Below are 21089 nucleotides of genomic sequence, written 5' to 3' on the forward strand. Positions count from 1 at the left end.
ATTTCATTTTTGTAACAGAGTGTGTGTGTATATATATATATATATTCAATAAACTAATATTACAATGGTTAAATTTGAATTTCGTTAAGAAACTGCTTATTTAATTTAATCCTAAGGTATTTAGATACAACTTTTTTGAATTAAAGGACATATTAGATCAAGTGGCATGGAATTGGAATTGAAATTTCACCCAGAGAAAATTTCCTTGGTAAAGGGTGGAAGAGTAGAAATTTCAGCTCATCTTAAAATGAAGTGTGTTTGATGAGCTAGAACAGACGTTTTTTTGTGTGTGATGGCTAAGTGAGGGAAGAAAAGAAAAACATTTAATTAACTAACTATTACAAACTTTATCAATTTTAATTTGAATTTTAATAATCACATGAATTTCCTTTGCTTGAACGCTGGGATTTGGGGAAATTTCACCCGAAAAAAAGTCAGACCCTATTATAGGGTCCACTTTTGACCGTAGGGGCTTGGTTCAGACGCTTTCTCTCTCTTTGAGTTTCTTCTCTTCTTCATCTTCTTGCAGTGCCTACAAGTGGAGCTGAGGGAGAGGGAAAGAGGAGGAACGTTGGTTGAAAGAGGGAGAGGGATGGTGTGATGAGGGAGAATGGCGGACGTAGTTGGATTTGGGAAAGAGGGAGAGATGGCTGGTTTAGAAAGAGAAAGGGAAAGAGAGAGAGAAAAAGAGAGGATAATGAAAAGGAAGAATGGCGCAACAGAGCGTGGAAAGGGAGGAGAAGAAATGAGGAGAGGTGAGACTTCATAGGGTTTCTTCGTGCCTTCTGGAGTTTCCTAAATGATGCCCTCTAACAGAACAGTGCTTCTCGTTTTCCTTTTTTCGTTCCTTTGGAGCTTGGAAACCCTATAATTCCGGCGACAGCCGAGGTGATGCTGGATACTGGTTGCGAGTAGATCTTGGCTAATCTTCGATTTCTTCACCGTTAATTCCATCAGCATTGGGGCGGCGACGGAACCTTGGGGCTTCGTTCTTCATACGATTTGGAAGCGTGGTTGGGTTTGGGGATGAAGGCGGTCCAATTTTCCCTGCTTCGGCAAGGTGATGGATTTTCTGAGAGGATTTTAGTGTTTCTTGGGTAAGGAATTTTTTTTTCTTTTTTTCAGCAATTTTTGTGGCGGTTTTTTATATTTTTTTTTGTTACAATTTGGTAGTTTTTTCCAAACCTCAACAACAGCATTTTTTAGTTTCTTGCGGTTTATTTCGCCTTAATTGTTACAACATCGATGGCAGGCTTTATCTATCTTCCTTTTGTGCCACTGGTTTAAAATTTTGTTTCTCTATTAATTTTTTATAGTGATTATTCTAATATAGGTAATGTGAAGCATTAGTTTTTGCTTGTTGTTTTGGTTTGATACACACTTTCTTGTTGCTTTGTAATTGTTTGAGACACAATCATAACAAAATTTATCAGCCATAATCTTTTTTTTTTGTGCAATGAACACAAAGTTCTTTTTTACAGAGAAAAACTTTCAAGCCATCAAACATGGCCTAGATGTGTAAAATGTAAAATTTTACCCTCCTTATACTTTTCCTAGAATTTATTTGATAAAAAGTTTACCACTAAAAATGCAAATCTGGAATGATGTGACTGTCGACAGAAGACAAATAGGAAAATAAATTTTCTAATGCATTCGGTGGTGACAAGGGCCGGGCACAGCATGCCAGCAAAGGAGAGAATGATTATTAAAAAAAATGGTCTTTCATATCCTTTTTACTTTTTTTTTTATTTATAATTTTGTTTGTATAAAAAAACAATAGTGAGTATTGCAAGATCTTCGTTTCATGTGGTAGCTACTAGCTAGCCATAAATGGGACTCTATCTTAAGTAGTGCCTTTTATGTAGGCCTGGGCACCGGGCTGGGTTGCCGGCGGGTACCCGGCCCAAAACGGGCCCAGGTCCGGGTAGTGATTTGCTATCATTGGGCTTTCGCCCATTGCACAAAAACGACTTAAGCAAGAAAATGTTTTAGATTTGAACCTCATCAAGAAAACGCAAGTAGATCGTGTAAAATCATCCACTATTGTGAGGAAATAATGTGCTCTCATGTGTGATGGTGTGGCATATCCTCCCCAAATATCACAATGAATCAAGCTGAAAAGATCACTTGCTCTACTAGCACTACTTGGAAATGGTGAACGAGTGAATTTAGCTCTAAGACAAGCATCAAAAGGAGAATCATGCTTGGAAATAGAAATGTTTTCATTCAACGAAAAAGTCTCATCAAATGAATGATGTCCAAGTCTCATATGCCATATATGAGCTGCCTTGTTACTAGGGGAAGCAAGCAAAGCATGTGAAGTAGACGGAAGAAGAAGATGGTAAAGTCCATCGCTTAAGTTACCTACTCCAATCAGCTTCCTCGACAAAGGGTCCTGGAAAGCACAATAGGTTGATAAAAAGACAGCAACACAATTAATGGTCTTGGTAGGCTTTGGAACTAATAGTAAATTGTAGTTAAAATCAGAAATATATAGGACATCAGTAAGCTGAAAGATAAACTGTTCTAGTAATAGAGACTAGTGTTTGATGTCCATTTGGTAGGTTGATCACATGATTTTTTGGTAGAGTTTTGATATTAGACAGTAAATGGAAATGAGGTGTCATGTGGTATGAGGCTTTGGTGTCAACAACCCAAGGAAAATGAGTTGTAGATGTTTGTTTACCTACTAGATTTGTAGTAGCCGGTGAAGTATCAACATTCAACCAAGATTCCAATTGATTGACCTGTTCTTCGGTAAGTTGTGACAAAGCAACACTGACCTTTACGTTGTTTGCCGATGTTCCTTCCTGTCACGCCATTTCGGTTTTATGAGAATCACATCTTATAACCAGTATTGCCTGCAATTCAAAAGCATCAGAACTTGCTTAAATGGGGGGCCTCGTTGCGCGACATGCTGGCACACCAGTAAGATTCGTCAAGTTCAAATGACACGGTTGCATGAAGTGCGGCGAGACACGCGAATAAAGGTGAAGCATGTCACTGAGGGACACGGTGATCGAAGACTCACCGAGGACAGAAGAACATGGTGATTCTAGTAGAAATATTCTGTTGGGATTCTCGTTTTCATCGGAAATCTCCTTCCATTGCCGGAAAATGAAGAAAAACACCGAAAATCTTTTGTGATCAATTTCTCCATCGTCCGTGGCCCAAATCTGGCGTTCTACCCCTCCATTTGTTTGAAATTTCATCCTCTATCTTCCAGGATGGGTTTCCACATGATTTGATGCTGATCCAGTACTGATTTTGCACCAGAAACTCTCGAGTATCACCAGAAAAAGGGGAAACCAGACTTCTGATTAGCAGATGCTTAAAAATGAGGGAGCCAAAGCACTCACCGTCCTTGGATCAACCTTGCGGGATCGATCAGCCGGTGGAAAACAACTGGGAAGCCCCAAAATCGATCAAAGTTTCTCTTGGAAGGAAGAAATGGAAATGGCGTCTGCCTAAGAGTAGCAGTGCTTCAAAATTCCATTTCTTTTTAACAACAGTCTCAAAAATTCTGAAAAAATTCTCAAAGATCCTTGAGACATAGACGATTCCACAGACCTATGGCTTGATAGATGAATCTTCCTAGAGAAACAGCGCCAGGAGATTTTGTCGCAGTAGCTTCTTGTCTGCTTCCTCTGTTTTTCTGCTTCCCACTCTCGTTCCAACGCAAACTGAGCTCTGATACCATGAGAAGGAAAGCGTGAGGAAAAGAGAGAGACGAGGAAGATGAATGAGCCAAAAGATTTTTCCATTCCACATACATTTGAGTATCTATAAAAGTTTACAGATATGTGCAGATCCAAAACTCTTGGGATTGGAAGATCAACAATCCTGTGTAAAAGGAGAGATTTTCTTGATTTTATCTTTCCTGAAAATTAGCTTGCTGATTTTCCTCTCCGATATATTAGCTTGCTGATTTTCCTCTCCGATATATTAGCTTGCTGATTTTCCTTTCTGATAGGATTCACACAGATAATTGGGGGAATCATCCTCATCCCTGCCGATTCTGTTCATAAACCAATTTGTACAACACTGGTTTGGAGAAATGAGAGAAAGAGAGAGAGAGGTCAAATCAAGAACTTGTTGTAACTTCAAATCACAAACCAAATTGTAGAATGACATTCAATTTGTTTTTGGGAGCCCCAAATGATGTATAGGTTGGAGAATTTAAATGAGTCCATCTCTGAAATGGTCCTAATATATTATATGTTTATGACAAACATCATAGTAAGTGACTGAAGAAGATTGGAGCAAGAGAGAGAATAAAGTAGTGAGAGAAAGAGAAAACACTTCAATGTCGTACGGAGAGCACCCTCCTAAATCCATGGTACCACCCTCAATACTCATCATTTTGTATAGAGATTACAATCGCTCGATTAAGGGAGTTTTTCTCCCCTTTAGTTTTGGATCTGATGACAAAGGAGATGATTTGTTTCCTTATCCATTCAAACAATATCTGTGGCAGTATCTTTCTCAAGATGTGGCTGAGTTGTCAGCCTCGATTTTTTTTGGTTGTGCATATCTCTTTATTCTGGAATATTCTGTTATTTGTTAAGTTGAAACTTCCTTCATTACTAGATCTGGATCTTGTCTGGATTGGATCTGGATCTCTAAGATCCACCCTCAAATTCAATGGTCTAACATGAGCATTGAGTTCTTATCTGCCATGAAGGAACTCATCATTGTTTAAAGCTTTAGTTGGGAGATCTGCTAACTGGTGCGATGATGGTAGACGTTGGACAAGGAATTCATTCTTAGCAACAAGATCACTGACAAAATAGACATTAAGTTCGATGTGCTTGCTTTTCTGATGCAAAACTGGATTGGCGGTCATGTATGTAGCACTAATATTATCGCACCAAATAATTGGGCTGTTGGATATGTTGGTTCCCAAATCACATAAAAGATGTTGAATCCATGGTAATTCTGCAGCCGTATTAGCAACTGATCTAAATTCAGCTTCAGGGGATGAGCGTGCAACCGCCATTTATTTCTTCAAACTCCAATAAGCAAGACTTGGGCCTAGATATACAGCAAACACTCCTGATTTTCTATCATCTGGGTGCCCTGCCCATTCTGCATCACCGTACACATGGAGTTGAAGATTGGTACTAGGTCTAATAAGAAGACCATATTGGATAGTACCTTTAACATATCTTAGGATCCATTTAACAGTCCAATGATCAATCGTAAGACATTGCATAAATTGACACACTTTATTTACTACATAACTTAGATCCAGCCGAGTTATAGTTAAATATTGAAGATTGCCAACGCTCTGCCTATAGAGAGTGGAATCAGAAACAGGTGTGTCGACCTTAGTAAGCTAATGCCATATAGACATGGGAGTGTAAGATGAAGTCCTCATATGTGGAGCGTAAATAATCATATATTTGTCTGTGATAGAGAAAATCCTTGTTGAGTCAAAGTTTGACATAATCATTGATACCATGCACTTGGAGCCTGTTTGAGTCCATAAAGGGGCTTCTAGAGTTTATAAACATAGTGTGGGCAAGCTGGGCCATGTAAACCAGGTGGTTGGAGCATATAAACAACTTCATTTAAGTTTCCATGGAGAAAGGCGTTGTCACATCAAGTTGCCTCACTGTCCAATTAAATGATGAGCAAGGGAAAGTACTATGCACACAGTGACAGACTTCACAACTGGATTGAATGTTTCAAAATAATCTATTACCCTCAATTTGATCAAATCCTTTGGCCATCAGTCTTGCTTTGTACCGTTCAAGAGTCCCGTCTAATTTATGTTCGAGTTTAAAAACCCATTTGGATCTGATGATTGCATATGACGGATCTAGTGGAACTAGAGACCATGTTTTGTCTCATTGAAATTACACTTCTACTAATGATGATTTTGGAGGTTCCTTGGTTGAGGAATAAATAGCCTTTGTGAAAGTTGGAATATCCTAGAAAATTACTCTAGAAAATGAGTAAGCCCAAAACTCCTTAGGAACACCACTATGTTTAAGCAAGGTAAGCCCTTTCTCCACTGTAGTCTTGTGCTTTCTTTCAGCTGTTCCATTTTGTTTGTGGGTATGTGGGCAAAAAATGTGTCGCTCTATAAATGTGTCACTCTATACCATAGTCTTGAAAAAACTTATTGATTAGTGCACATTCTGCTCCATCATTAGTATGAAAATATTTGATTTTTGCATCAAATAACTTTTCAATTTTGTTTTTAAAAAGCTTGAAAGCATGCTCAACATCAGATTTGTAAGAAAGTAAGTATATCCATGTATACTTTGAGTACCCATCCATGAATGAGACATAGTAGCAGTTTTATCCCTAATAACCACCTCCATGACAGACATCCATGAATGAGACAGCCCCAAAACATCTCAATGTATAACTTCAAAAGGAAAGAAGATTAGGTACAATCTTCTTTTTGCTGCTAGTAACTATGATATTATCCACATAAATTAATCCTAGTAATTCTTGCCTTTTTTAGGAAAAATAAATAAAATAAATTAAAACTAGACTTAAAAACCATGGCTGAGTAAATAGCCTTTGAGTCTCCCAAAACCATTCTAGAAATAATTGCCTTAGGCCATATTAAGTCTTTGTTAATTTTACATAAGATTGTGGTAGTATCAGATCAATATATATAAGTGGTTGCATCATGTCGAGACCATCTATGTAAAAAGGCATTATTAATTGTTGAGGTTGGCTTGCACAAGAATGAAAAGGTTGGTGAAGGAGCCGTGTGTTAGGTTGGTGGAAGCTAGAGAAAGTTGGAAAAGATGAAAAGATTAAGTAGTTAACCAAATATGGATGGTGGATTGCTTCAGCTTGAAGTCTTTCCTTTAGGCAAAGGATGAATATAGAAATGGACAACTAGGAAGACATTTGGCACTGCTTTTGTTTATCCCCACCCCATCATTACTTTTAAATGTCGGCTAAGAACTAATCTGATGTAGAGCCTTGCATATAAAAGGCTCACAATTCAGGCTTGTACTGTGTGCTTCCAAAATAGTGAAAGAAGGATAAATAGAGAGAGAGAGAGAAAGAGAGAGAGAGAAGACTACCTCACTTGTTTGATGGTAGACACAGGGTGTTTAAATTGAACGACCTTAAACATTGTGTGCTTTTTTCTTCCTTTTATTCTTTTCAGATATGTTGCTAGTTGAAACCCTTATATTGTTCATTAGAGAGACATAACAAGTGGTATCAGAGCTTAGTGAAAGATGTCGAGTAACAAAGCATAAGATTGAGAAGTTTAAGGGAAAAAATAACTTCTGCTCATATCAACAACATATGCAGGACTTGCTAATCTAATGGGATGTGGTAAGTGGCAGGGATGGATGGCAGGCAAGCAATGTAACATGGCAGATGCAAAGGCCAGTTGTAAGTGCAATCAAACAACACTTAGGAGACAATGACATCCACAACATTATCCATGAAAAAATGACAAGAAAAATTAGGAACAACCTACAAAACAAGAATATGGGTAAGAATCACATAAACAAACAACATCTGAAGCAGTGACTTTATTGCCTTCACATGAAAGAGGGAGAAAATATTCTTGTGCATCTTAATGAATTTACTTATTTCTCAACTTCTGAGTAAGAGTGTTAAATAGATGGTAAAAAAAGGCAGCATTCTTGATTAAGATGTTAGCTAGGTCGTATGATTATTTAGTAACCACAATACTCTTTGGAAGAAAGACAGTTAGGTTAGATAATGCAAATAGTACTCTTTATTTTATTAAAAGAATATGAAAAACTATGGTACTAGTGAAATGTAAGCAGAAGGACTAGTCATGGATATGGAGAAAAGAGGTCACACAAAAACCAAGGAAAAAATTTTTCTAAAAAGAACTATCGATTTAAATCAAGAGGATCTAGGAAAGATAATAGTGATGTCGATGTGTTTACCGCCATGAGAGTCATACGTCAAGATTTTGCAAAACATTAATGAACTTAGGTGATCATAAGAATCAAAAGAAGACGATATCTATATCAACCTCTTCCTTTATTGGTGTTGCAAAAGCAAATAGTTTGTTAGAAATAGATGCTAATGAGTATTTATGTTCAGCATATCATGAATGTCTGTCTTTAACAGATTACTACATTTTGGATGCAGGTGAATCATATCATATGTGTGCACATTGATAATGGTTTAATTCCTATATTTCTTGTGATGGAGGAACTATTTTATGAATAATAATGCTAAATTCAAAGTTATTAGCATTGAAATTCTAAAAATTAAGATGTTTTATGGAGTAGCAATGAAGCATTGTGAGGTACAACATGTCCAAAATTTAAAGAAACTTTAATATCTTTAGGGTGCCTAAATGTTGCTGGCTACAATTAACAACATCAAATGGTCCAATTAAATTGTCAAAGGGAATATTAGTTGTAATGCAACCAAGGTATTTTCTGATGATCAAATGAATGATGACTCTAAAATGTGGTAAATGAGACTCACACATCTAGGAGAGAAAGGTATGAAAGAGCTCCATAGGATACTTTTGAAAGGGCTCAAGATACATGGCATTAGTTTTTGTGATTGGTGTATACAAGGAAAGCAACATCAAGCGAGTTTCGAACTTCGTTCTTACATAAGTAGAGACATCCAATAATATATTCACACAAATGTTTAGGGCACAGTGTAGCATTCTTCTGTAGTTGTATTACACTATTTCATGAGCATCATTAATGATTTTTATTGAATGGTTTGGGTTTGCTTTATGAAGCATAAAAATGAGGTGTTTTGTGAATGGAAAGAACCAAAACCATTATAGAAAAGCAAACAAGAAAACAAATCAAAAATATCTACGAAGCAATAATGAAAGAGAATTTAAAAACCAAGAGTTTGAAGAATTCTACAGAGTAGAAAGTATTATAAGGCACTTTACTTGCAAAGGAACAACACAACTGAATGCCATGGTTGAAAGGATAAATCAAACTTCATTAAAGTGTGCTAGATGCATGTGATTGACTACTGCTTTTCCCAAGCTATTTTGGATAGAGTCAACAGCCATTACATGTTATTGTAATCAAAATTCATTTGAGTACCATCTACTTCAAGGTGCCTCAAGAGGTTTGGATAAGAAAGACAATAGATTACACTGTTCTTCATATATTTGGATGTATTGCCTATGTTCAAGTCCAAGATAATCAATAAAATACATATTTGCTGTATAAAAAAGGAGTAAAGATTTATAGATTGTGGGATCCAAATAACCCAAGATCTTTTTATTAGTATGAGCGTGGTTTTTGATAGGCACTCTATAATGAAAGGAACCACATCAACGCCATTAGATGATGAATCTCAAAAGGATCAGGTTAAGAAGCAAACTATTATGGTGGAGCAACAAAACACGGAATGGAATGATGATGAACTTATTGTTCACACAAGTTCAGAGATAGAAGATTCATTCAGTCACATTCAATAGCTATGGTTCAACCAAACAGAACAACAAGGCCACTCCAAAGGTACGTCTACCTGTAATTCAATTGTGTTTGCATTGTTTGATGGTCTTCATGAACCAATGAGCTATGAGAAGCCACTCAACATAAAAAAAGATAAATCATTAGTTGATGGCTATGCAAGAAGAAATGAAGTCTCTCCATTCAAATGAAACTTGGGATCTAGTGGAGTTGCCCAAGAGAAAGGAACCCATTGGTTGCAAGTGGGTTTTACAAGAAGAATGAAGCAACATTTGACAATGGAGCTACAAAATAGAAAGCCAAACTTGTCACTATATGATATATGCTTGGAAAAAGGATTAGATTGGAATAAGATTTCTTCCCCATCTTTAGGCATACTTCAATCATGTGATACTTATGTTGGTCACATTGCTTAATTTAGAACTACATCAACTTAATATAAACTTTTTCACATGGAGAAGAACAAATTTATGTGAGCAACTTGAAGGCTTTCAAGTCCGAGGCAAAGCAAATTGAGTTTGCAAGTTAAAGAAGTCTTTGTATGGTTTGAAGCAAACTCCACAAGAATAGCACAAATGTTTGATTCCATTATGATTAGTCATAGTTTTGTTCATTGTGACTATGATTGTCATGTGTATCTCAAGGTGCTGAAAGACAGTTCATATGTAATGTTGTCTATATACATTGATGATATGTTAGTTGTTTTTGAAAACAAGTCTAAGCTAATATGGTTGAAGTCACTATATAGACTTTGCAATGAAGGATCTTGGTGAAGCAAAGAAGATTCTTGGTATGGAAATCAAGAGAAACATGAAGACTAGCAAGCTATGGGTGAACCAGACAAGTTACATGCAACAACAAGGCTGATGCTCGACCGGTCTCAGCACCATTGCTAATTGACTAGAAGTTGACCAAAGATGACAGTCCTAAGTCAAAAGAATAGGTGGAGCAAACAGAAAAAGTACCATACATAAACACTGTAAGTTGTCTAATGTACACCCAACCAGTTCTTTGTCAAGTGGTTAGTGTGTGAGCAATTCATGATCAATCCAAGGATGATGCACTCGTTAGCAGTCAAGAATGCCATTAAATATATGCAAATTCACAAGATATATGCAGTTTATTTGATAATTCATCATCACCACAAGAAATTGGTTATGTGGATGCAAAATATAGTGGAGCTTTAGACCCTAGACAATCAATGATTGGGTGTCTGTTTACCTTATGGTGGTCCAGTTTTGTATTTCAAGGAACCACAACTCTCTCTACTATGGAAGTTGAATATATGGGTCTAATAGAAACCAGAGAAAAAGCATTATGGTAGAAGGAGTACTCAGACAACTTGGTTTGGATAAAAAAGGTATGCCGAGGAGCTGCGACAGCTAAAGTGTTATTCATTTAGCCAAAAACCAAGTATTCCATGCTATAAGGTTAGTGAGTGGATATCATCTGAAGATCCATGTTAGTTTAACCAAGGTAAAGACCGAAGAGAATGGAGCAGATATATTCATATCGGTGGTAACTCGAAGTACATTCTAGAAATGTTTGAACATAATCAACATTGTCGATTCTCATTGATAGTTAGTTGATTCATACAAGCCAAGGTGGAGTTGAGGAGCTATGTATGAGGTCGGTGGAAGCTAAATATAGTTAATAAGGATGAATAGATTAAGCAGTTAGCCAAGTAAGGATGATGGATTGCCTCAACTTGAAGTCATAACTGCAATGGCAAAGGATGAAGATAAAAATGGATAACTGGAAGAACAGCTGACATTTGTTTCCATTTTCTTGTTAAATTGGTCAAACCTCTCTCCAGCGGAGAAATCACAGTTACTAGATAGACTTTGCTAACTACTTTTTAAACTAAAGATTTTTATTAAAAACAAACTATGTTCTTACATTATTTTTTTCTCGAAATCTCTCAGTGGTCCTAACCGCATGCTGGGTATACAGGGAAAACTAGCAAAATGAAATGCAAGATCCAGGTTTTATAGTATCTTGGTTGGATTTTGCCTTTTGAATTGTGTCTTCAGAAAGAACGGCATAGTGTAGCATGTAAAGCAAACGTTTCGAATATGGCCTAATATTTGCATACAAATCTGGTAGCTGAACAGAAGGGACAGAGAAAAGCATTTCAAACATTTTTTCTTTTTTTTCATTCCGTTCAATGGACCGCTGTTAAAGCTAGTAATGTAGCTGAAGTGTTCAAGAGCACTCTGAAATCAGGCAGTTATGGTCTCAAGTTTAAAGTATATCATAAGCATGTGTTTATGGGTAGTGGAGCATATGAAGGGTGTTTTCAACATCATTATCTGCAGATGTGTTCAGCCACAAAGAAATACAAAGACAGGATTATATTATTTCGTAAAGCGCAAATAAGTATTTCTTCTTGATTTCTGATTCTTTTCCTTGTTTCTGTAAGTGGCTATAAAGTCTGTAGTACCTATGTAAATAAAGTTAAACTGCATCTTCCGTCGCCTTTTTCTGCTTCCGATTGCTGTGTTACTTGTCTCTAACGTGTTCTATCAACAACAGTCAGAAAGGATCAATCAAAATTTTCTGTTACAAGCATCCATGATTTCCTTGAGACGACATCCACGTTTGGCAGGTGTCGATGTTTTTTTTTCGCTGCAAGATGGACAGGGTGACCCCATCATTTAATTGATGAGAAGAAAGAATGCCGAATAAAAGAATGTCCCTTCTGAAGGTTTTGACAAGATAAACCACAGGTTTTAATTCGTACATGGGTAGATGCGGTATATGCTATGTTGTTCAATCACAATTATGTCCCTTGAGGATCAATGGACTAATTGTGTATTCCAATTAAATACCAAAATACGCATTTGATGCACAAAAGCGACACTTGATACGTTAGAAGTAGGAAAACAATGTACTTTGATTAATTACATAAGGCCGTTTAAAGATTGGTTGGTGCTCTTCGTAAAGATTGAGTTGTGTGCACAGTACTGTGTATGCACCAAAATGGAGATGAAGGTATTTTTTTAATTTTTTTATAAAGTGATGAACATTATGGACTTTTTCTTTTTTGCAATCATTTTTCACTCCTTTAAAAAGTATCTTTTTGTATTTTAATTGAATTATTTTGGTCATGTGCACCAAAAAAAACAGTGCACAAGAGAGGTGTGCACATAACCAGGTTAGCTCTTATATCCTACATCCGTTGTCTTCTACATTTATTTTTTTAATTGACCTATGCGTTCACGGGGACTAATAATCATGATTAAAAAAAAAGAGTCAAAGCATTATTTGTAACACAAAAGACAGTCTGCCCCATTTGACTGAATAAAAGTCATGTTTTCTAGAAGAGAGGCCAACAGAGCGTGGACTGGGGCAGTACGTTCGAAGCTCGTAAATGGCATAGCCAGAGGGATTTTATGTCTTCGTGAAGATTCTGGATCAGCTGAGATTTGTTAATGGGGATATAAAAGCAAGCAACATTTTATTAGAGGAAGACATGAACCCCAAAATCTCTACCTTGTCATTGCAAAGGTCTTTGACACACAGGAAACACAAACTCAAACACCTGAGGTTATGGAGTAGGTTGGTTATTGCATGTTGTTGTTTGATCATAAGTTACTTCTTGGTTTCCTTTTTTTCCTTTTAAATGAATATATTAATCATAACGAATTTTATCTTTTAGGATAAGGATAGGGGAAAGCACCCAATCCAACTAGCAAGGTCGACATGAATTGCCCTTTTAACGGTCAAGGGTTCAGGAACTCACCAGGATTCCCATCATACATGCAGTTCACTTTTCACCCTCAATGCGATTGATGGTGACGCGGACTATCTTTCTTTTAGGGAAATGAAGATCTTCAGACACCCTTATAATTGGGGCCTCTTAGGTGCCTTCCCCAATCCAACTAGCAAGGTCGACACAGACTTGCCCTTTAACGGTAAGGGTTGAGAAACACACCAGGATTCCTGTCATACATGCAGTTCACTTTTCACCCTCCATGCGATTGATGGTGATGCAGAATATCTTTCTTTTTGGGCAATGGAGATCTTCATACACCCTTATCTCTCCATAAATTGCAGAGCACCAACATCGAACAACATTTTATAATTAGGGCCATGGGCTTCCTGACCAGAGCACCCCTGTCATAGAACATGAAATCTTCCTTCCCCTTTCAACTGATTTTCTGAGCAGCACCTAAAAATGCATTTGGGGCTTGTATTTATCTTATCGTTAAACAAGCCAAAGCTCCACAGCGGAGATTTTGTTCTCCTCCAATCCATAGCTAAGAGGATTGGAGATGGTTTACCCTGTAATGGTGCCAAGCTTGTTGAAGGTAGGCTTCCACATCCTCCTCCTCCTCCTCCTCCTCCTGCTTTCCTTCCATGTCGACCATGCAATGAGCACCAACGACTATATTAATAACCGCTGCAACGTCACTGAATTACATGGTTGGAAGTGTGTTTGAAGTAAATATGCGCAGCCCCTTCTCCACCTTGACAAACGATGCTCTTCATACTGGTTTTTCCAACACTACAGTGGGTGAAGGATCGGATACAGTCTATGGTCTGGTGCAGTGCAGGGGTGACATTGACCAGGATAGCTGCAAGGAGTGCATCCATAATTCCACTGTACAAGTCATTGGATACTGTCCTTGTAATATGGATGCCATCATATGGTATGAAAAGTGCCAGTTGCGCTACTCCAACACCAACTTCTTTGGACTCCTCAATGTCGATGATTCTGGTAGTTGGCATTGGACCAATGATAAAGTGGAACACCCCGAAGCCTTTAACAAAAAAGTTGGGTAGTCTGCTGAAGAATCTCACTTATCAAGCGACAACAAAGCCTTCAAGGTTCATGTTTGCTATGGCCAACATCCCCTACGATGATCAACAGACCATATACGGGCTGGTGCAGTGCACCAAGGACACAGGCCTCGCTGATTGCAGTCAGTGTTTGAATAGCACCATCTCCAAAATCCCACCGACTTGCGAAAATGGACATGGCTGTGAAATTGCCACGGGAAGTTGCAGTGTGAGGTACGACACGGAGCTCTTTTTTGCTACCACAACGACTCCAACCTCATCTACTCCAAAGAAGCCTAATAAATCAAGCCCATCTTCTAATTCACTATCTCCAAGCCCAAGCCCATCTTCTAATTCACTACCTCCAAGCATGAGCCCATCTCCTCCACCACCTCCATCGGATTCAAGCCCTCCATCAAGCAGTGCATCTAACACTACATCAGGCATGTCTCTCTCTCTCTCTCTCTCTCCGATTCATATGACAAGAATATTTTATGTATGCAGGCCAGCAGAAAAGTGCAGGCAGAAAACGCATGTATATCATAATTGTCATCTCCGTCTTGATGATTGTGGTTCTTATTACTTGCTTAATTTGTGGCTTTTACTGGTGGAAGACAGAATTGTGTTGCCTTTGGAGAAAGAAGTTGAAGCCTGGCGGATTGCAGAGCAAGGAGGAAGAAGACAATGGTTTAGAACAACAAGGTTGGTAGAAAACGGAACCTTATAAATGAGAGAAAGACAAAGGGGGAGAGAAAGAGGGAGAGTAATTTGTTTAAAATTGGTTTTGTTCCCAAAAAAACATTAAAAATAAGTCTGTCGAAAAAACAGGAAAAACGTTTTTAGGCAAATTGAAAATACACGTCATTTGTTTTTCAGTGTCTTCTTCAGGTTGTTTTTACAATCTTTAGTACTTACCAAATTTTTATTTTCATATTTTTTACATTTGATGTTCAGTTTTTTAACTTCTTTTAAATTCACCAAAATTTTTTCGAGAAAACTAACTTTACCATGTTGTATAATACATTTACTTGACGAAGAACAGATGTAATTCATTACATGCATACAAAATAGTCTGAAACAAGGCTTCCAGTATTCCAACCATATTCCAGATTTGTGACAACAACTAGTCGCTACCAACAAGTTTTTTTTATCAGCACGTCAGTTAGCCACACGAGAACTTAAAGTCTTAGTTGACTTAGTCCTTGGCATGGAGACGGCCAATCCAAGGAACGTTACCATGTTTATGCAGCAGATACAGAGAGAGGCAGTTTTGGCAAACCAAACCGGGGTTAGTGATGTCAATAAATTAGATTAAGGATCGAACCATATAAAAAAAAATTCAGATTTTCATAAATATTTGTCAGATTTGAATTCAGATCAGACATCATGTTAAACAACTATGGTCCGAATTCAGTTTGATAATCAAATTCGGATTCAGATGTCAAACCAATTTCACCTCGCATGGACCTTCGGCACCATTGTGCAATTAGCCCATTTACCTTGTTTCTTTGTGGAGTTCGTTTCAGCTTTGAGGAGAGCAGATGCGATAGATGGTGCAATACTCGATTTGGCAATCATCAGAGCTGCCACCAATGATTTTGCACCGAAAAATAAGCTTGGAGAGGGAGGATTGGGTGCTGTTTACAGGTATATATCCAGTAGTCTTTTATGCTTTCCCGGCTCGGTTTGAAAATTTGTGACACGTCAGTTGGGAAAACGAGAGAGCTGCTATTGCCTTCGCTTGTTAATTACCTTCACTAACCATCGCTTTGTCAAGGCCAACTACCGGATGGTAAAGAAATAGCTGTAAAGAAGCTGTCGCGCAATACAAGGCATGGTCCGAAGCAATCCGACAATGAGGTGCAGACACTCACTAAACTTCAACACAGAAATCTTGTCCGACTTTTAGGATGCTTTATGGAAGGTGAAGAGAAAATACTCATCTATGAATATGTGTCCAACGGTAGTCTGGACAATTTTCTCTTTGGTAAGCTTGTTTTAGCATTTGCTCGTTATGTTTTTTATTTTTTTGCCTTTAAGAGGTCGTGTTGTAATGTAGTGGTGGAACCAGAGAGGTTGTGGGAGGTGGCGACTGGCAATGGCAAGCCATAAGTTTGGGGTTGGGGGCGAACTGTTATTTAAATTTCATATTTCAAGGGGCACTTAAAAATTATTAATATTCAAATAAGCAAATTTTAAATGTGCGACGCTGTTGATCATAGACCATAGTAGGTAGAGAAATCGAGTGCTTCATGACAAGAGTAGAGTTCCAGTGAAGGTGCTCGGTGTTCAGCAGCCAAAGGATGCAAAGTGTGCCCTTTTGAGCAAGAGAACTTAACATGTATGTGTGTGTGGGCAGCTGTCCAAGCAGGTCCACAAATTTTGTTTATTTTCACATTGTAGTCTTCCACTAATTTGTTTATTCGTATAAGGCATGCCCTTTAATTATTTGCCTAGTGCCCCTGCTGTAACCATTTTACTATGTTTATGGTTTTTCAAATCTGTATTCCTTAGCCAAAATTGAAGAGAGAGACCGTTTGGAGACGAGTTTAAGAAATGGAGAGGTTGGACTCATAGTACACTTGTAACCTGTAAGAAGTAATAGGAGTGCAATGGCACGGATTTCATTTTTTTAGCAAACTTTAGTTTGTTCATAGAGATCTTATCTCTTCTAATGGAGCAATGTATCTTAAGTCAAATGAGTACTTCAATAAGGTTCACATACTTTTGTTATTGTACCCATACCTAAAGTAGGTACTTGGATACATTTAAGTACTTTTTAAATAAAAAATGATCTAAACGGCTTAATTTTACATGACTCATTTTTTTTCAAACTCAGTTTTCATTCTACTTTTAAAGTTATTGTTCATTAACATGTAATGTCTTTATTTAAAATCACTTGTTTACTTAAATGTTGCTTTTATTTTCATTATATATATATATATATATATATATATATATATATATATATATATATATATATATATATATATATATATATAGAGAGAGAGAGAGAGAGAGAGAGAGAGAGAGATTTGATGGTGACGCGGACTATCTTTCTTTTTAGGCAATGGAGATCTACATACACCCTTATCTCTCCACAACTTGCACACCACCAACCATGGAGCCACATCTTATAATCAGGGCCAACGGCTTCCTGATCCGAACCACCCCTGCCGTAGAACAGTAAATCTTCATTCCCCTTTGAGGCAATTTTGGGTGGCAGCCCCTGGGCTTCAACTCATTTTATCGTTAAATAAGCCAAAGCTCTCCAGCAGAGCTTTGGCTTATTTAACGATAAAATGAGACGGGAACCTTATAAAAAAGAGAAACACAAAGGGAGAGAGAGAGGGAGAGGAATTTGTTTAATCACCGGTTTAGCGGTCCAAATATCTCACAACAGTGTTACTAAAAATCGGTTTTGTTACCGAAAAAACATAAAAAAATAAAAAACAGGAAAAAACGTTCTTAGCCGAATTGAAAAAACACGTCTTCTTCAGGTTTTTTTACAATCTTTAGTACTTACCAAATTTTTATTTTCATAATTTTTACATTCGATTTTCAGTTTTTTAACTTCTTTTAAAATTCATCGAAATTTTTTCGAGAAAACTAACTTTACCGTGTTGTATAATACATTTACTTGATCCTACGAAGAACGGATGTAATTCATTGCATGCATAGAAAATAGTCTCATACAAAGCTTTCAATATTTCAACCATAATCCGGATTTGTGACAATTAAAGTCACTGGCAACAAGTTTTTTTGATCAGCACGTTAATTGGCCACACGAGAACTTAAAGTCTTCCTTGACTTAGTCTTTGACATGGAGGCGGCCAATCCAAGAAAAGTTACCATGTTTATGCAGATACAGAAAGAGGCATTTTTGGCAAACAAATCCGGGGTTAGGGATGTCAATAAAATCCACTAAGAATCGAACCATATATATAAAAAAAATCAGATTTACACGAATATTGGTCAGATTTGAATTCAGATCAGACATCATGTTAAATAAATAAAATTTACCAAATGTGTCTATACTACGGTCCGAATTCTGTTTGAAAATCAAATTCGGATTCATTTGTCAGTACCCCAATGCATGAAAGGATAAACTAAATTGGGCTCGTTTTGCTGGACCTGCGGCACCATTATGCAATTAACCTATTTACCTTGTTTATTTGTTTGTGGAGTTCGATTCAGCTTTGAGGAGAGCAGATGCGATGATGAAGCAACACTCGACTTGGCTACCGTCAGAGCCGCCACCAATGATTTCGCACTCAAAAATAAGCTTGGAGAGGGAGGATTCAGTGCTGTTTACATATACGAACTAGTCTTTCATACTCAATTTCCCGGCTCTGCTTGAAAATTTGTGACACATCAGTTAGGAAAACGAGAGAGTTACTACGCCTGTCAATTTCCTTAACTATACCTCGCTTTGTCAGGGCCAACTACTGGATGGTCAAGAAATAGCTGTAAAGTGGCTGTCGCGCAATACAGGGCATGGTCCGAAGCAATTCGACAATGAGGTGCAGACACTCACTAAACTTCAACATAGAAATCTTGTCCGACTTTTAGGAGGCTTTATGGAATGTGAAGAGAAGATACTCGTCTATGAGTATGTGCGGAATACTAGTCTCCACAATTTTCTCTTTGGTAAGCTTGTTTTAGCTTCTGCTCGTTATGTTTTCTTTTGCCTTAAGGAGTCATCTTGTAGTGTATTGGTGGAACCAGAGATACCAGAGTGGAGCTAAATTTTTTTTCTTATAGAACCCTAAACATATAATCAACAAATTAATACATAAGCCGTCATCCAATTTGATGGTTTATAAATTGTGATTTTAACTTAAAAAATGAGCTGAACCATGATTTATAACAAAAAAAGGTTCTAGCTTTGTAATTTAATTGAGTAAAAGTGTTGCCTAATATATGTATGTGCGTGTATATATGGATGTTTGGACGTGAAATTCTTTTTTACTTTATTTTTTAATGTTACATATTTGCTAAACACTGCCAGAAAGGAAAAACACAATTTACCTTTAATTTTATTTGACTTCGAAAGGAGAGCCAACGAAGCGCGTGCAATTGGATTGGCCAGTACGTTTCAAACTCATAAATGGAATAGCCAGAGGGCTTTTATATCTTCATGAAGATTCAAGACTGAGAATTGTTCACAGGGATCTGAAAGCAAGTAATGTCTTATTAGATGAAGACATGAACCCCAAGATATCAGACTTCGGCACTGCAAAGATCTTCAACACAAACCAAACACAAGCCGAAACATTTGAGATTACGGGGACTCGGTAAGTTGGTTGTTGGTTGTTGCTTATTGTGAAAGCTATAGATCATATACAGACATTTAAGTAGTGTTCGTGTTCCAGTTAGCCCAAATTTAGTTGGCAGGTTCCTCCCGAAAGAAGATAAGTTCAGTGATACTCTCCTAACTTGTCCCCTAGGGTAGGATGGCTGACTAGTCTTGATCACGGAAGTCAGCGTGCTAACCAACTTGTCCAGTCCATTCTAACACATACCTGACTAGTTACCATGTGATGCCCCGGCCTATTACTCACTTGAGAGTAAGCATATATATTTGATCCACTTTGCCTCTTAGTTTGCTTCAATTGACACCTGAAAGGGTTAAAAAAATGAAACAATCTGAGCTTTTCGTTTTTTACATATTGACGGTTGAGAAAAAAACAAGAAAAAAAGGTGAGCTAGTTTTTCCTTTTATGTTCTTTTTTTTGTTTTTCTCTCAACTGTTGGTTTGCATAAAAGTCAAGGACTGAGATTGTTTTATACCTATCAAGCATGTTTTCCCAAGCCATGTCCACATGAGGTTTTCAGTCTCATCGACCTCCCACAACAACATGTGCTTTTGTACCTAGCAGAAAAAAAGGCTCAAGTATCAGGCCTCTTGGATCCCAACTTATTGCCCACATGCTCGATCACAAACCTAGTTATATGTGTCACACTGGTGCAAGATTTTTTGTGTGCAGTATGGTTAATGACTAAAATACCTTTAGTTCACACTGAAAAATAAAACTTTTTGATAAAAAGTCAAAATTGAAAATGAAAAAAATAAAAATGCTATACAGGATATTTCTTCTTAATAAATTACCAAAATGACTTTTCCTCCTTAAATCCAAACGGTGCGACTAACTTTCTCTCGATCAATTTATTACCTACAAGGGCTAAATATCGTCATTCTCCCCCAAAAATACTAAGATTTCCCAACTCAATCCCATAATTTATGTGGGCCGTCGCATATCCTGTTTCTCCGCTTTTTCTTAAGTAACGCCTAGTTCATTCACTAGAACATTCAACTAACACGCAAGAAAAGTGTAAGCATTGTAGCTAGTCAGTGTTATTTTGCCCAAACCTTCTTCTTCTTCTTCTGCAGTGGATATATTGCACCAGAATACTTTTTTGAAGATAAGGTATCTGTAAAGCTAGATGTCTTCAGCTATGGTGTTTTGCTACTGGAGATCATAAGTGGAAAAAGCAACAGCTTCTTACAGAGTTAGATGAAACTCTACTAAATTATGTAAGTGATTAACATCGCTTGTGCTTCTGCAATTTAGTACGTTGTTAATTTTGTTTACCACAGCTATTCTTGTTTAAATTTCACAATATCTAGGTGATCCATTGGCATCTTAAGCCATTTTCAAGCAAAGCTCATGTGCATTACAATATCAAGAATACAATTACAATTAGAAAGTGCTTCGCCTATCGACTTTTCAGACCTATGAAAAACTCTCCGCCATGGATAACTGTATTGTTGAAGTCTTTCACAGTAAATAATGAAAAAAAATGTCAATTTTGGAGTAGGTATGGAGACTTTGGGGGGAGAACAGCACTCTGCAAGTTGTCGATGAAATATTGGAAGGA

The 21089-nt window shown here is 37.3% G+C and overlaps 1 protein-coding gene and 1 long non-coding RNA gene across 4 annotated transcripts; both read left to right on the forward strand.

Moving 5' to 3' along the window:
• Window positions 1-489: 489 nt before the first annotated feature.
• LOC116264384 (uncharacterized) lies at window positions 490-13849 on the forward strand. Of its 3 annotated transcripts, none has more exons than XR_004174829.2 (3): window positions 490-1097; window positions 9256-9467; window positions 13084-13849. It is a non-coding gene; the product is annotated as an uncharacterized LOC116264384 (long non-coding RNA). The 3 variants fall into 3 exon arrangements; XR_004174830.2 differs by lacking the exon at window positions 9256-9467 and adding an exon at window positions 12746-12983; XR_004174831.2 differs by lacking the exon at window positions 13084-13849 and adding an exon at window positions 10171-11947.
• Window positions 13850-14216: 367 nt separating this feature from the next.
• On the forward strand, window positions 14217-20725 carry LOC116263683 (putative cysteine-rich receptor-like protein kinase 20). Its single transcript, XM_050080382.1, has 6 exons — window positions 14217-14650; window positions 14826-14909; window positions 15724-15854; window positions 15985-16194; window positions 19267-19504; window positions 20602-20725. The coding sequence occupies exons 3-6, from the start codon at window positions 15758-15760 to the stop codon at window positions 20723-20725; spliced, it is 669 nt and encodes a 222-aa protein (XP_049936339.1). The 5' UTR covers window positions 14217-14650; window positions 14826-14909; window positions 15724-15757.
• The last annotated feature ends 364 nt before the right edge of the window (window positions 20726-21089 follow it).

The sequence above is a fragment of the Nymphaea colorata genome, chromosome 11 (assembly GCF_008831285.2).
Source record: "Nymphaea colorata isolate Beijing-Zhang1983 chromosome 11, ASM883128v2, whole genome shotgun sequence".
NCBI lineage: Eukaryota > Viridiplantae > Streptophyta > Magnoliopsida > Nymphaeales > Nymphaeaceae > Nymphaea > Nymphaea colorata.

Excerpts from the sequence above, each read along its gene's own strand:
- LOC116263683 (XM_050080382.1), top strand. The coding sequence starts at position 15,758 with ATGGTGCAATACTCGATTTGGCAATCATCAGAGCTGCCACCAATGATT. Across the intron at positions 16,195-19,266 it reads TCTGGACAATTTTCTCTTTG|AGCCAACGAAGCGCGTGCAA; the intron begins GTAAGCTTGTTT and ends CTTCGAAAGGAG. Across the intron at positions 19,505-20,601 it reads TTTGAGATTACGGGGACTCG|TGGATATATTGCACCAGAAT; the intron begins GTAAGTTGGTTG and ends CTTCTTCTGCAG.